At 35.7% G+C, this 14017-nt stretch overlaps 1 protein-coding gene across 2 annotated transcripts in view; it reads left to right on the forward strand.

The window, feature by feature from the left end:
• The window catches only part of TTC6 (tetratricopeptide repeat domain 6), a 178727-nt gene that overhangs the window by 90434 nt on the left and 74276 nt on the right, over window positions 1-14017 (forward strand). For both annotated transcript variants that reach the window (XM_045800386.2, XM_087858961.1), the window contains 3 exons: window positions 6347-6451; window positions 10312-10404; window positions 12768-12842. In XM_045800386.2, the coding sequence (XP_045656342.2) occupies window positions 6347-6451; window positions 10312-10404; window positions 12768-12842 (273 nt within the window). The remainder of the gene's footprint in view (window positions 1-6346; window positions 6452-10311; window positions 10405-12767; window positions 12843-14017) is intronic.

Below are 14017 nucleotides of genomic sequence, written 5' to 3' on the forward strand. Positions count from 1 at the left end.
TGGAAGACAGATTAGTGGTTTCTAGCGTTTCAGGATGGGGGGTTCGGATGAGTGTGTCTATAAAAGGACAACATGAGGTATCCTTGTGGTGATGAAAATGTTTTGTATTTTGACTGTGTTAATGTTAATTTTTGCTTGTGATACCGTACTATAGTTTTGCAAGACGTTACCTTTGAGGGAAATTGAGTAAAGGATAGATGGGATCTCTCTTACTATTTCTTAAAATTGCATGTGAATCTATAATTATCTCAAAATAAAGTTTAATAAAAAATTGTCATCATTAGAGCAAAAACAAAGAACAATTAAACTTAGTTATAAAGGTAACCTTGAGTGATAATTTATGTAGCTAAATTAAGTGATAATTCCCACAACTAAAGCCACATCAACGACTTTCATGTCTTGATACATTAAAATCTATTGTTGTTTTGTACTTTGAGTGGATTTTTTACCCATTTATGATTTGTAACATTGTACATCCATTATTTGTTCATCAAGTTATGTCGCTCTTCAAATGTTGATACATTTTGCTATATAAATATATATATAATATCAAAATATCTTATATTTAATATTGTCAGAAAAAGGTTTTAGCATTGTGTTAGAAGGTGGAGAAGGGACAGTAAAGTACCCTCCAGACTGAGAAGGCATTTTGAGACTGAAAAACAAAGCAAACCACTCCATACTATTCATACAGTTATATTCAGGGTAACTTGCTGACAGGGGGGATTGGACACTCAAATGACTCAGGTACTATGCAGCTATCCTCTGTCCAATCTGGACCTTAATCCTTAACTTTTATAGAGCGAGGGGCATGGTGGTGAGGTCAAAGTGTAGTTATCTAAAGTGACGTCATCTGTGCACCAGTCATCTCTACTAGTTATCTGAGGTGGAGCCTTCTGTGCATTGCTTTAGGGAAGTCAGAATAAGCCTTCCCACATTCCCGTCAGGGTATCCATTAACCTCCGTGGGTCCTGGAACACGTGGCACTGAGGGAGGTCCTTGTGCAGGCATGAACAAGATGGAGAGCCAAACATGGAGTCAGTGTTGTCAGCACTCCTACACACTGGGAACGCGACAGACTCATGGTGAGGGACACACATTTTCCAAATTTCTCATTTTTGCTAAAAGCTTAAATTTTTATTGGCACAAATACTCTTAATGTTTTTATTTGAAATGACAGGATTGCTTCATTCATTTTCAGGAAAATGCTTGCCATACACCCGAAACTGAATGAACAGTTTTATGTTTGTCCTCTCAAATGAAAACCGTGGCTAGTTCAGGTCGCAACTCTGACAAGAGCACATGCGTTTTTCCTCAAAACCACCATCCTACTTCACTGTGGCCACAGAGACACTTTATATATACTTCTCATCTAGTCACGTTGATGTGTACTTAAAAAAAAGATGTGTACTTAAAAGTTGAGATGTAATAAAATTGCATTTTTATGTAATTTTTCCTGCTTTCTGGTGGGCATTTTTAAGGTGCAGATGCCTTGATTCATGCTAAGCTGCCATCGATTTTATTCAATTTAATTTTTGCGCCATTAGTGCAAATTTCAACACAGAGGAAGGGCAAGTAGCCTCTAAATATTATTGAGAGAATAGTTTTCAAGTGTGGAAAGGTATTGAAAAGGTCTTGAAAAGAGCCCTGAAAAGGTCTTGAGCTCTTTAGAGTCTCAGACCACATTTTGAAAAGTCTTGTTTATCCTTATGTTTCACTTACATGAATCATAATTTACCAATAGGAACTAATTCGCATGTCTGTCTCCCTTAGTGAACAGAATATTCTGACTTTGGCTCTTCAACGTGAACATGAGTTATTGTACTGGCTTGTAATATTCATAGTGACCGCAGGGACTGTGCAGGTGCTATTATAATTAGTCAAGCTGGTTGCTTAATAGTAATTCAGTTTGCTGTGCCATCTCTATCCTCCTGTTAAGTACTAGCAGCTACCAACCCTGTCATCTTAACCATTTTTGTAGTCCTCCTCTTAGAAAGTTTTGAGCATTGCAGGGGAAATCAATTTACCACAATGAGTGGTTCTTCACTAGTTTAATTTGATAAATTCTCTCCTGAAGGTGCACTTGTGCTTTTCCTTGATAGCAAAGTTGCTGTTTGCTTAGTGATACATTTTCCTCTCTTTCCACTTGGAAGGCTGTATCTTGCTTACTTTTAGGGCAATCGTTTTATTCTGGAGGCTTACGCTGCTGGACACTACTACATGGAAGGAATTACTGTATTGTATGTGTCCTACCATTTGAATGCCTGAAATCTTCTTAATTTCTAGGTGATCTTTGGAAGAAGAGTCGTCAGCTGATTTTGGAAGATTTTATTCATCTTTTAGCAATGACTTCCTGGCTCTAGGTCTATACAGCATAAAGTGATACAGTATGCCCAGCAAAACGGAGGACTAGTGGGATGGGAACTTAATTTTGAATTCTTGTGGTGGACAAATTAACTTGGCAACTGCAAAATCTGCTTTTCTCTAAATACTCTGTTGATAGTCAGGAAATGTGATCAAGTGTATGGAATGGTTGAAGTATATCTGACTAGAAATAAAAGTGGCCAAGACTCAATGTCACCTTATAATTGTGGATCTTTATTTACTGTGTTTGGGTCTTTGTATATTACTCTAAAAAGTCTGTAACATCCACACTCCAGGAGATGTCACTCTTAAGGTTTCATAGTTAATGCTATAGTAATGCTTGCAAATTGATGCTTTAAAATTATTTGAGTTCATTTTTCTGGTGAAAAATCTTTTTGGGGTAAAGGAATAGCCCAATTAAGTGTTATTAAAAGTCAATGGAAATATAATTACCCATAATACCATGCATTCAAGCAGCTATTATTTTAAAAATCTTACCACATTTTCTTGAAAATTTTGTCATGAATGCCTGATTAATTTTTATGCCTTCACCTGTTTTTTTTTTTAAAGATCTATCCATTCATTTGAGAAAGAAAGAGAGCCCATGTGTGCGTGTGCAGGGGGAGGGGAAGAGGAAGGGGGAGAGAATCTCTAGCAGGCTCCCCACCGAGAGCGCAGCCTGACATGGGGCTCAATCCCATGACCCTGAGATCATGACCTGAGCCAAAATCAAGAATTGGACGTCAACTGACTGAGCCATCCAGGCACCCCAATGCCTACGACTAGTTTTAAAAACAATTTTGTCTTTTACTGTTTGCTTTATTATTATTTATTGATAATGAACTTTATTTCGTAGAATTGTTTGAGAGTACAGAAAAGTTACAAAGGTAGTATAGAGGTCTCCCATATATTACACGTCCTGTTTCCCCTGTTATTAATATGATCATATTGGATTGAAAAGTGGCCCTAAAGAGACATGTTCAAGTCCTAACCCACAGTACCTGTGAATGTGACCTTATTTGGAAATAGGGTCTTTGCAGATATAATTCAGGATTTTCGGATGAATCCTGGATTGAGAATGGGCCCTAAATCCCATAGCACAGGGTCCTTGTAAGAGGAAAATGCTGCTTGAACACACAGGGAAGAAGACCAGGTGACAGCAGGGGCAGAGATTGGAATGATGCAGCTAAGGAATGCCAAGGACTGATGACAACCACTTGAAGCTAGAAAGAGGCAAGGAAGGATTCTTCCTTAGAGCCTTCAAAGGAGCATGGACCTTCCTACAACTTGATTTTGGACTTCTAGTCTCCAGAGCAGTGAGAGAATACATTTCTGTTCGTTTAAACCACCCAGTGGTAATTGTTATGTCAGCCTTAGGAGACTAATACAGCCTACAGTACCATGACCCAGTATTTATACGTTATTAGTAACTAAGGTCCATACCGCCTTCAGATTTCTTTAGTTTTTATATAATGTCCATTTTCTGTTCCAGGATACCACATTATATTTAATTGTTGTATTTAGTTGCCTTATGTTTCTCTTGGCTGTGACAGTTTCTGAGACTTTGGGGGAGTAGTGGTGAGGTATTTTGTAGAATGTCCTCCAATTGGGATTTGCCCGATGTGCTTTTGGAATTAAGACAACCAAGGTAAAGTGCCATTTTGATCACATCATATCAAAGGTACATATTATCAACATGTGTTATCATTGTTGATGTTAACCTTAATCATCTAAGGTAGTGTTTGCCAAGCTTCTTCACTGTGTAGTTTCCCTTTTTCCCTGTTTTCATACTGTAGTCTTTGGAAAGAAGTCACTATGGGCAGCTCAAGCTTAACGAATGTGGAGTTGTGCTCTACCTTCTTGGGGGCAGAGTGTAACAAAAAAATTAATCTGTATTTGTGCAGATTTGTCTGTTCTTATTTATTTATTCATTCAGTTATTTATATCAGTATGACTCATGGATATTTATGTTGTACTTTGAGTTCTACTTTAATAATACTTTATTATTATTATTATTTTGCTAACATATTTTGAGCTTTGGTTATTAAGAGTTCCTTCAGTTGGCTCCTATGTCTCTTCTACATATCCCATTATTGTGGGATTTTTTTAAACACTTTTTAAAAAAACAGGCTCATTTTGTATATTTCCTGCCCCAGTCCATAGAATCAGCCATTTATATAAGAAACCCTAGTTGCCTATACTGGGAAATGTGATTAGAAACAAGATCTAGGCATTAGGTGTGCTTGTTAGTACAAGCGTGTTGTTGCTTCCAGGCCTTCTCAGCTGACACAGCAAGGAAATATGTTTGGTATACTAACTCCTGTAAATATTTCTATACGTAACCATCTGTGTCTAAATTAAGCTAAACATGAGTTCATACTGATGTCTCCAACTCTATTCCATTATCACATGATCATTCTAATCTCCTCCCTTGCTTTTCTTTAAACACCCAATCCAACAGGGGTAATCCTGGCCTTTCCCATCTGCCATTCATTTACCTAACTGTTCAGTTCCAGTACAGAAGTGTCAGATTTATGAACCCACATTTCTGTAGCATACAACTTCACCAACTAAAGTACAGTGTTATGTACCATTTCTTTTGCCTCTACTTTTATAAACTATACTCATTTCCAAAACTACTAAGTTCAGCAAATTTCTCCCCTCCCCCTTCAGTGAGGTTGTTTCAGACATTTATAATACAGTTAGACTGTTTTGTTATATTCTGCATTCCATCCTGGGATTCCTCTTGATTTCCTAAATGATTTTTTAAGATTTGCATACACAAAGGTTCACTCTTTGTGCTCTAAAGTTCAGTGGGGTTTTGACAAACGCATAATGTTATATAGCCACAATTCCAGTATCATATAGAACAGTTTCACCTCCCTCAAAATTCACCTATGCCTGATTAAGTTTTATTTTGAAAAAGTTTGAATAAATAAACAATTATAGAAGCCAAACTAACATATACTTGGGGACACTTTATCAAGAATTGATGCTAACTTTTTGTCATACTTGTTTCAGATTTTATAAAAGAAATTTTAAAAAATAAGTCCTTTTGTACTTTTTTCTAATTCCATTTCCCTTCCTTCTTACTCAAGGGCAGTTACTGTTACAATTGTGGTCTTTCTAGTCCATGATTTTACACTTTAATAGATGTATTTGTGGCACTAAACAATAAGTACTACAGTTCTGCATGTTCTAGAGACATTTATATAAAGGACACTATTTTGTGTGGATCTTTCTAAAACTTGCTTATTATACTGTCAATACTATGCTTCTAAGATCCATCCGTGGTTTATAATTTTTGGGCTTGAATAGCCTTATAGTATTAGTTATATGACTATGCCGTATTTTATTCATCTGTTTTTCTATTAATGAACATTTAGATTGGGCTTTTTTTTTTTTAAAGATTTTATTTATTTATTCGACAGAGATAGAGCCAGCGAGAGAGGGAACACAGGCAGGGGGAGTGGGAGAGGAAGAAGCAGGCTCATAGCAGAGGAGCCCGATGTGGGGCTCGATCCCACAACGCAGGGACCACGCCCTGAGCCAAAGGCAGACGCTTAACCGCTGTGCCACCCAGGCGCCCCTGGGCTTTGTTTTTTACTATTTCATATGCTCTGTGAACATTCTTGTACATCTCTCTTTATGCAAATGTATGAGAATTTTCTTGGTATATATAGCTGAAAGTGAAATTACTGGGTCATATGGCATGTACATTTTCTATTTACCTAGAAATGGCCTGCTTGCCTCCTATGTGGTTCCAGGAGTTTCCCCACATTCTCAGCATCCATTGGAATTGGTACCTTTACATTTCTGGTAATCTGATGGGTATGAAAAGTTGTCTTTCCCAGACTTTCAGAGGCTGTGGAACCAATCAACTCGTTATCTGGGCCACTAGAAACACTTTTGATGGGAGTTTGAGTTTTTACACTAGAGATCATTTGTTAGTTTCTTATAGCTTTTTATTTTATTTTCAAAGGTGTCTGCTTATCCAGGATGTACAAAGTTGTTTTGGAATCTAACTTCACCCAAATTCTCTGTTCCAGTATCTGTGATGAAGGAAACTCTATATCCAAAATATGAGGTAACACGCAGAATGACTTTTCTCTGTTGTTGTTGTTTAATAATTAAATTGTATAATTGATTATGACATTAAATTTTACTAGACAGTTGTTATGTAAGTTATCAGACAACTATTGCCATAATTAAGAAAGACCGGATGGTACTATAGCATTGTACTTATTCATATTACTTTAGCCAGTCGAGAAGATTATTCTGTTTTCTTTTTGAAAAAATATTTTATTTGACTGCGGTTCCAAGATATAGAACTACTCAGGTTGTTTAGAAGATCTTCATGTCATTTGCATTTGCTTTTTAAAGTGAACTTTTAGTTAATTTAATGTTTAAAAAAAGCTTAACATCGACCAATACAGTTATCACTGTTTTTTCTTCTTCCCTTAAAGTGTTTGCTCTCATTTCGTGTTATATTGATTATTTTAAAACTTAGAAAAATCAAGAGAAGAAAACCAAGTTCACCTGTTATTCTTCTGCAAGGCAATTACTGGCTATTGTGGATAATGCTGCAATAAACATAGAGGAGGATGTATCTTTTTGAACTAGTGTTTTGCATTCTTTGAGGAAGTATCCAGTAGTGGAATTACTGGATCATCTGGTAATTTTATTTTTAATTAAAAAAAATCCCTATGCCCACTGGGAGACTCAAACTCATTACCCTCAGATCAAGAGTCACATGCTATGCTGACTGAACCAATGAGGCACCCCTCTATTTTTAATTTTTTGAGAAACCTCCACACTTGTTTTCCATAGTGGCTGCACCGGTTTGCATTCCCATCAACGGTGCACAAGGATTCCTTTTTCTTGGGTTGTTCAATGTTAAGTATTTTTTCTTGAGTCAATTGATAAAGTGTATTCTTACAGAAAGCCATCTATTGGACTGAAATGTATAAATTTTATGCAGTGTTTGTGTAGTCTCTCTAGTCTTAGTCTCTATTTCTAATGTTGCTATAATTTTCTTTCCATGTCTAATCATATTTTTGAGAATTTTTTCTTCCCAAAAAATAGTTTTTAGAAATGAGCTTAATTTTTTTTGTCTTCTCTCATTTTCAATTACAAATGCTTTAGTCTCTAATTGTCAAGTTACTATCCTGAGCCCAGTATAAAACCATATTTAATTTTTTTAGCAGGGTTTATAATGTAGGATCCCTTAGCTATTAGAAATCATGGCCTGTCAGTCAGAAAAACAAATAAGTTCAATCTACCGTCTTTGACCAAAAAAACTTCTGAATTTTTTCAATTTTTGCCCCTTTGAATTTTTTTTTACTTCTCTTTTTGAAAATTTTTGTTGTTGTTGGCTTCCTGCTTTCTATAGAAAGTTGACATTTCTATTGGGTATTTTTCTAATTTCTTGTGTTGATTTACATTTTAATGAATTTCTTTATTTTTCTTCATTTTAAGTAATATAAGTACTTCCTGAATTTTCTTCTATGTAAGAGTTGATCTTATTTCATAAATTTTTATTTATAGTGTGTTCATTTATTTTCTAAATTTCTATTGTCATTTTCATTATCTCTTTGATACATGATTTGTATGGGAAGGTGTTTTTTAACACTGTTTTGATTTGGCATTATTTTGTTTTAATTCTATTCTGTATCCTTATTAACATAAGAAAATATGTTCTTTAGAATACCAGTCTCGGAATTTATTGGTATTTGCTTTATGGTTTCCTACATGTCCCAATATTGTCTATTAATTCAATGGTGTTATAAGTTGTGACCATTTTCACATTGTGGCAGCACTAAGCGGAGCATAGTCTTTCCAATCCATCTTGGATATGACTCCCACTTACTTTCTGGATAATCTTAGTTTCTTCAAGTCTCAGGTTTTTGTATGTACAATAGGTGTTCTGAGAATTTAGTGAGAGACTACATAGCGTATTGCCTAATGAATAATAAGTGCTCAATTAGGAATAGATATAGCCATTGTCATATTATTCCGTTCTTTGGTGGCATATTTTTTCATTTAATCTATAAAACACTGTGTGCAAGGGGGGGGTGCCTGGCTGGCTCAGTTGAACGAGCATGTGACTCTTGATCTCAGGGTTGTGGGTTCAAGCTCCACGTTGGATGTAGAGATTACTAAAAAAAATAAATAAATAAGCTTAAAAAAATTAAAAATAAAATAAAAAACACTATTGGGGATTTTTCAGCAGTTGTGTTTTACCTATTTCTTCATGTATTACCTGCAGTTTTTACTTTATGTAATTAGAAGCTGTTTTATCTTTATTATGAATTTAGCAATGTTTTACCTTTATTATGAATTCTGCCTCTTATCAATTTTAAATGACCTACTTCAGCTTTTTTAATGCTATAATTCTACTGTAATATGGCTAGCCCTGTGTTCTTTTCTGTTTGCATTCAAGAATATTTTCATTTTAATCCTTCATTGTTTTTCTTTGTTTTTGCTTTGTTTCAGATAACCATATAAGTAGCATGTGGCTAATTTGGTCTTATAATAATAATAATAATAATTATTATTATTATTATTTTGTGGTTTCTATCTTTTTAAATTTTTCTTTCTATTCTCTCTTTTGTTAAACCACCATTATTTCCTTTGGCAGTATTACTGTTTTTGCTGTTCTGAGTAACAAGGCCAATTAAAATCACTTAAGAACTTGCATGAGTAGTATATGAATACTTTAGTGTAGAAAAAATTCAAATGATACAGCTGTGTATGACACAGAGACTTTCCCCACCTTGAATGCTGTCCTTTCCCAGTTCTCTTCTCTCTGAAGTTAACGATTATTAAATGCATTGTATGTATCCTTTCAGACATTTTTTTTCATTTATGTAATCCAAATACATGCAAATTAATGTTTTTACGTGTGTGGAATCATGTAATCCATATTATTCTGCATCTTGAGTTTTTTGGTTAAAACATACTTCTATTGATTCTCATTTATTGAATATTTATTATGAGCCGGAGACTGTGCCAGGCACTTCATGTGTGTTATCTCATTTGACCCTCCTATGAACCCGGAGAGGTATGAATTATGTCCCCATTCAAAAAAAGTCCCCTTCTCCCCATTTGTTCTGTTACCCTTTTCCTTATCTCTTCCTGGTGCTGAAAGCCACTAACCCAGTTTAGAAGGGTATATTAATTATTTATTGCTGCAGATCAAATTATCCCCAAATTTAGCAGTTTAAAACAACAAACTATTATTACCTCACACAGTTTCTGAGGATCTGGAATCCACAGTTTCTAGCCTAACTGGGAGGTTCTGGCTCAAGATGTCTCATGTAGTTTTAGTCAGGATCTTAGCTGAGGGTGTATCATTAAAAACCAAAAACCAAAACAAAGACCACCTTCCCATGAACCACGCTTGCACATACATCTTTGAATACATATGTGTATTTTTCTATTTGGAATTCCTGGTCAAAGTATATGTGTAATTTAAATCTTGAAAGATTGTTGTACATATTTGCATTTCCTTTTCTTAAGTATAGTCTAAACATTTCACTTACTTAAGAAGATAATATTTTTTGGGGAAAAATATATAATGAGTTACAGTAAGAAGGTTCATAACATAAAGTATATAAAAGATTACCTTAGTGTAAGATTGGAGAATATTAATTTGCATAAATAGGCATGGCATCCATGAAAATGTGATGCTCACATCTCCTTCAAGAGAATCTGTTGACATAAGGTAGAAATATCTCTTCGGCTAATGGCCAACACGGAAGCCAAATTGTGGGTTTGGGCCAAATACTAAGGCTGTAGCTGGACTCTTGATGTGTCTTTGGTAAATGTTGTCTCTACTTCTACCTTTTCAATACATTTCTCTTTTGATAATAATGTGTACTATGAAGTAACAGTGATCATCGGGTTTTTAAAGTATAATTTAAAACTGTTATCTTTGTATTACAGAGTGTTCAAGCAAGCAGAATTTTAACTGAGAGATTTTCAGCTGTAAGCAAGGAAAGTGTCACTATGTTAAATCAGAGTAGCAGAAGTTCTAGGGTACGTACAATTTTTATTCTAAGTCGTGTGTTGGTTGCTTTATCTGCCTACAGCTCAGATATATTATTTCTAGTAGTTCTGGAAATTATTTCTTGGTGCTTCCTCAGTCTGGGAAATGCCTCACAACATTCACTAGTGGTGTCTTCGTGGAGGACACATTTCCTCTTTTTCAAATATGTTGTCTTTGTGACACTCAGAAGATGTTATTTACTAATTAATAGCAGAATATCTGCTGTGAATTTTCCTAAAATTTTGAAAATTTCTGGTCTTGCACTTATTTATCACTTATTGCCTAGGTCTTTTTTTTTTTTTTAAGATTTTATTTATTTGACAGAGAGAGAGACAGCGTGAGAGGAAACACAAGCAGGGGGAGTGGGAGAGGGAGAAGCTGGTTTCCTGCTGAGCAGGGACCCCGATGCGGGGCTCGATCCCAGGACCCTGGGATCATGACCTGAGCTGAAGGCAGACGCTTAAGGACTGAGCTACCCAGGCATCCCTATTGCCTAGGTCTTAAATGATTAAAGAAACATGTTTGTGAATGTTTGGACCAAATGGGCGGGTTGGTTATGGCCATGAAAGAGTAAAACTGAATTCTCTCAATGGTGATTAGACTCATGCTCATGACTTTGTTATCACTGTAGTGTATCCAAGGAAGCTAATTAAATAATAAACATAATTGGAGAGAAAAGAGATAACGATTGAGAGAAGTCGAGAGAAGAAGGAAAGTATGAAGTATACATAACTGGTTTAATAAATGTCCTGAATTTTACGGGGGACAAACAAGAAACAGTTTTATTTTTCTCTCATTAGTGCCTTCAGGCCTCTCCTCCCCTTGATGATATCTTGGGATTCTGAATGGCACACAGCAGAAAGTCTTAGTGCCTTGGGACAACTCAAATCGTATTCTAGTCAGTTAACTAGGTTATAGATATGTCTTCGACTCCTCCTTTATCTCCCATATAGTTAGGTAATACCTTCTTTTTTTGAGGAAATAATGTTTCTAATTAATATAGATCACTTTTTATTTTTTTATTTTTTTGCTATTTTCCTTATAGCACTTACTAAATCTCTGTCCTTATGTGTGTTTCATCTTTTTATTCCTCACCAGCCTGGGGTCATAGCATTCTTCATCACTGTTTTATCCATAGCACCAACAGCAGTAGCCATCATACAAAAAATAACTGAACCAACGAACGTCCCTTTCTAGTCAGAATGCCATTTATACTTTCTGGACTATTGCAGTAGCACTACTTACACCTACCTGTCACCCATTCCCATTTTTAGTAGCTGCTTCTTCCAATCCATCCCCCTACTGCCTCCTGCTATAGTCTTAAAACACAGGCATAATTATGTCACTCATGTCTCAAACTGAGGAACGCCACCTACCAAATAAAGTCAAATTGCTTCATTGAGCCTCATAACCTGGCCTCAACTATACTTTCTATCTTACCTCCCATTATACTAATGCTTTTGTGTCACCTCCACATAGCCTGTACTCCACCTGCACCCGAGTCCTCGGGGACGGAAACCCCCTGCATTTTGACATTTCTCTGGGCTTGTTTAGGCTGTTTCCTTGGCCTGGAATATTCTCACCTCTATCTCAGGCTATGGAGATGTTGCTACCTTTCACAGGCCAGCCCTGTGCTAACTCTTTCAGCTAGTCTATCCAGGTGCCATCCCACTGAGAACTGACCTCTCCCTACCGTACGTTCTCTTCACACAGGATTCAGTCATGCCATCTTGTCAGTGCCACGGCAGCTTTGGATTACAGTTATTTCTCTCCTTCTGTTTCCACCATTATTGATGGTGATTGAGGATATGGAACATGTCAATTTTTTCTGTACTTTCTACACTATCTAGTATAGTAGTATTTCCCAACTCTTTCAATATAATAGCTCTCACTGTGAGTGATGGTGTTTTTATGGTCTGGTGGAATGAAGGGTTGAGGTTGCTTGTATTTAGAGGTGACTGTTCAGAGGACAGTAGCTGCTTCACGTCCCACTAGTGCAGCCTCACTGCTGAGGGGATTCATGGGTCAGGATATTTACGGCACATTCATACACACCTGTGCCACTTGCACCAACCAGAACACTTTGGTAAGTGTTTGTTGTATCAAGTTGAATTTTAAAAAATAAGATAGTTTCTATTCTTATACAGTTTTCTACATTAATTGATGGATTTTCAGTTCTGCTCCTCTCTGTGAAGTCAGTGAATTCAAAATCAATAAGAATGTGTATTTCAATTAGCGTTGCTGCATTTCGTTAATTTACCTAAGCAGTTATCATTAGTCAATTGTTACATGATATTTTACTTTACGAAATAGTATCTATAGTCAATGCATATTTATCATTTGAATATTTCAGTTTTTTTTCCTAAGAAAATCTGCATCATTTGAAAATATCCAAAAATGTTTCAGTACACCATCTCCACAATTAAAGGTATGATAATTTTTTAGTTCTTATTATTCAAAGAAAACGTTTATGTTTCTAGTAATAACCACTATTGATGCTTTTTTTGTTTGCTTTCCTGAAATAATGTAGTCAGTTGATTCATTCAGAATTGATTAAATGTTTGGATTCAAGAGTGTATTTGGCAGCTCCTGTAAAATTGGTTGGTGGTGCTAATTTAAGATTTTCAACAGCTCTTGGGAGTATCTCCTGTTCATAGTTTGACTTTACCTGGTATATTATAAATCAAGTTATTATGATATTGACCTACATTTGTACTGGGCTCACAATTTCAAAGTATTTTCATGGATACTATTCCAGTCTGGTCTTGAGCTTTACAGCGTTCTGAGAGTAGAAAGGCGAGACAGATATTACCCTTGTTTTATGTGTGAAAAAGCAAAGGTCAGAAAGTGATAAATGGCAGAGCTAGAACTTAGGCCCACACCCTCTCTTACTAAATGCAGTGTACTTTCCTCTGCACCAATAATCCACAGGTTTTTGGAATGGCTGTTTCTTACCCTCCGTGGCAGTGACATCTAGCTTCCAGCTTTTGTTTTCTCTCTGAAATCTTACGAATCTTTCTTGATTCTTTGTTACTTGCTTGTAACTTGCTTTTAACCTGCTTCATATTAGCCTGCTTCCTATGTCATTTCTGACATTTTCTTTTCTTACTGACCTTTTGATTCCTCTGTTTTATATCCCTGTACAAGCACACTATCCTTAAGATTTTTTATTGGCCTATAATTGACATATAGCATTATATTAGTTTTAAGTGTACAACATAATGATTCAATATTTGTATGTATTGCAATATGATTGCCACAATAAGTCTAGTTAACATTCATCACCAGACATAGTTACACATTTTTTTTTCTTGTGATGAGAACCTTTAAGATCTACTCTCTTAGCAAGTTTCAAATATACATACAGTATTTTAAGTATAGTCACTATGATGTGTTACATCCTCAGGACTAATTTATTTTATAAGGGAATTTTGTACCTTTTGATCATTATTACCCATTTCATCTATCACCCATTCCTTGCCTCTGGCAACCACCAATCTATTTTCTGTATCTACAAGTTGTTGTTTTTAAGATGCCACATATAAGAGAGATCATGTAGTATTTGTCTTTCACTGTCTGACTTATTTAACTTATTTATTTTAC

Source organism: Ursus americanus, chromosome 35 (genome assembly GCF_024610735.1).
Source record: "Ursus americanus isolate L20-20 chromosome 35, mUrsAme1.1.p, whole genome shotgun sequence".
Taxonomy (NCBI): domain Eukaryota; kingdom Metazoa; phylum Chordata; class Mammalia; order Carnivora; family Ursidae; genus Ursus; species Ursus americanus.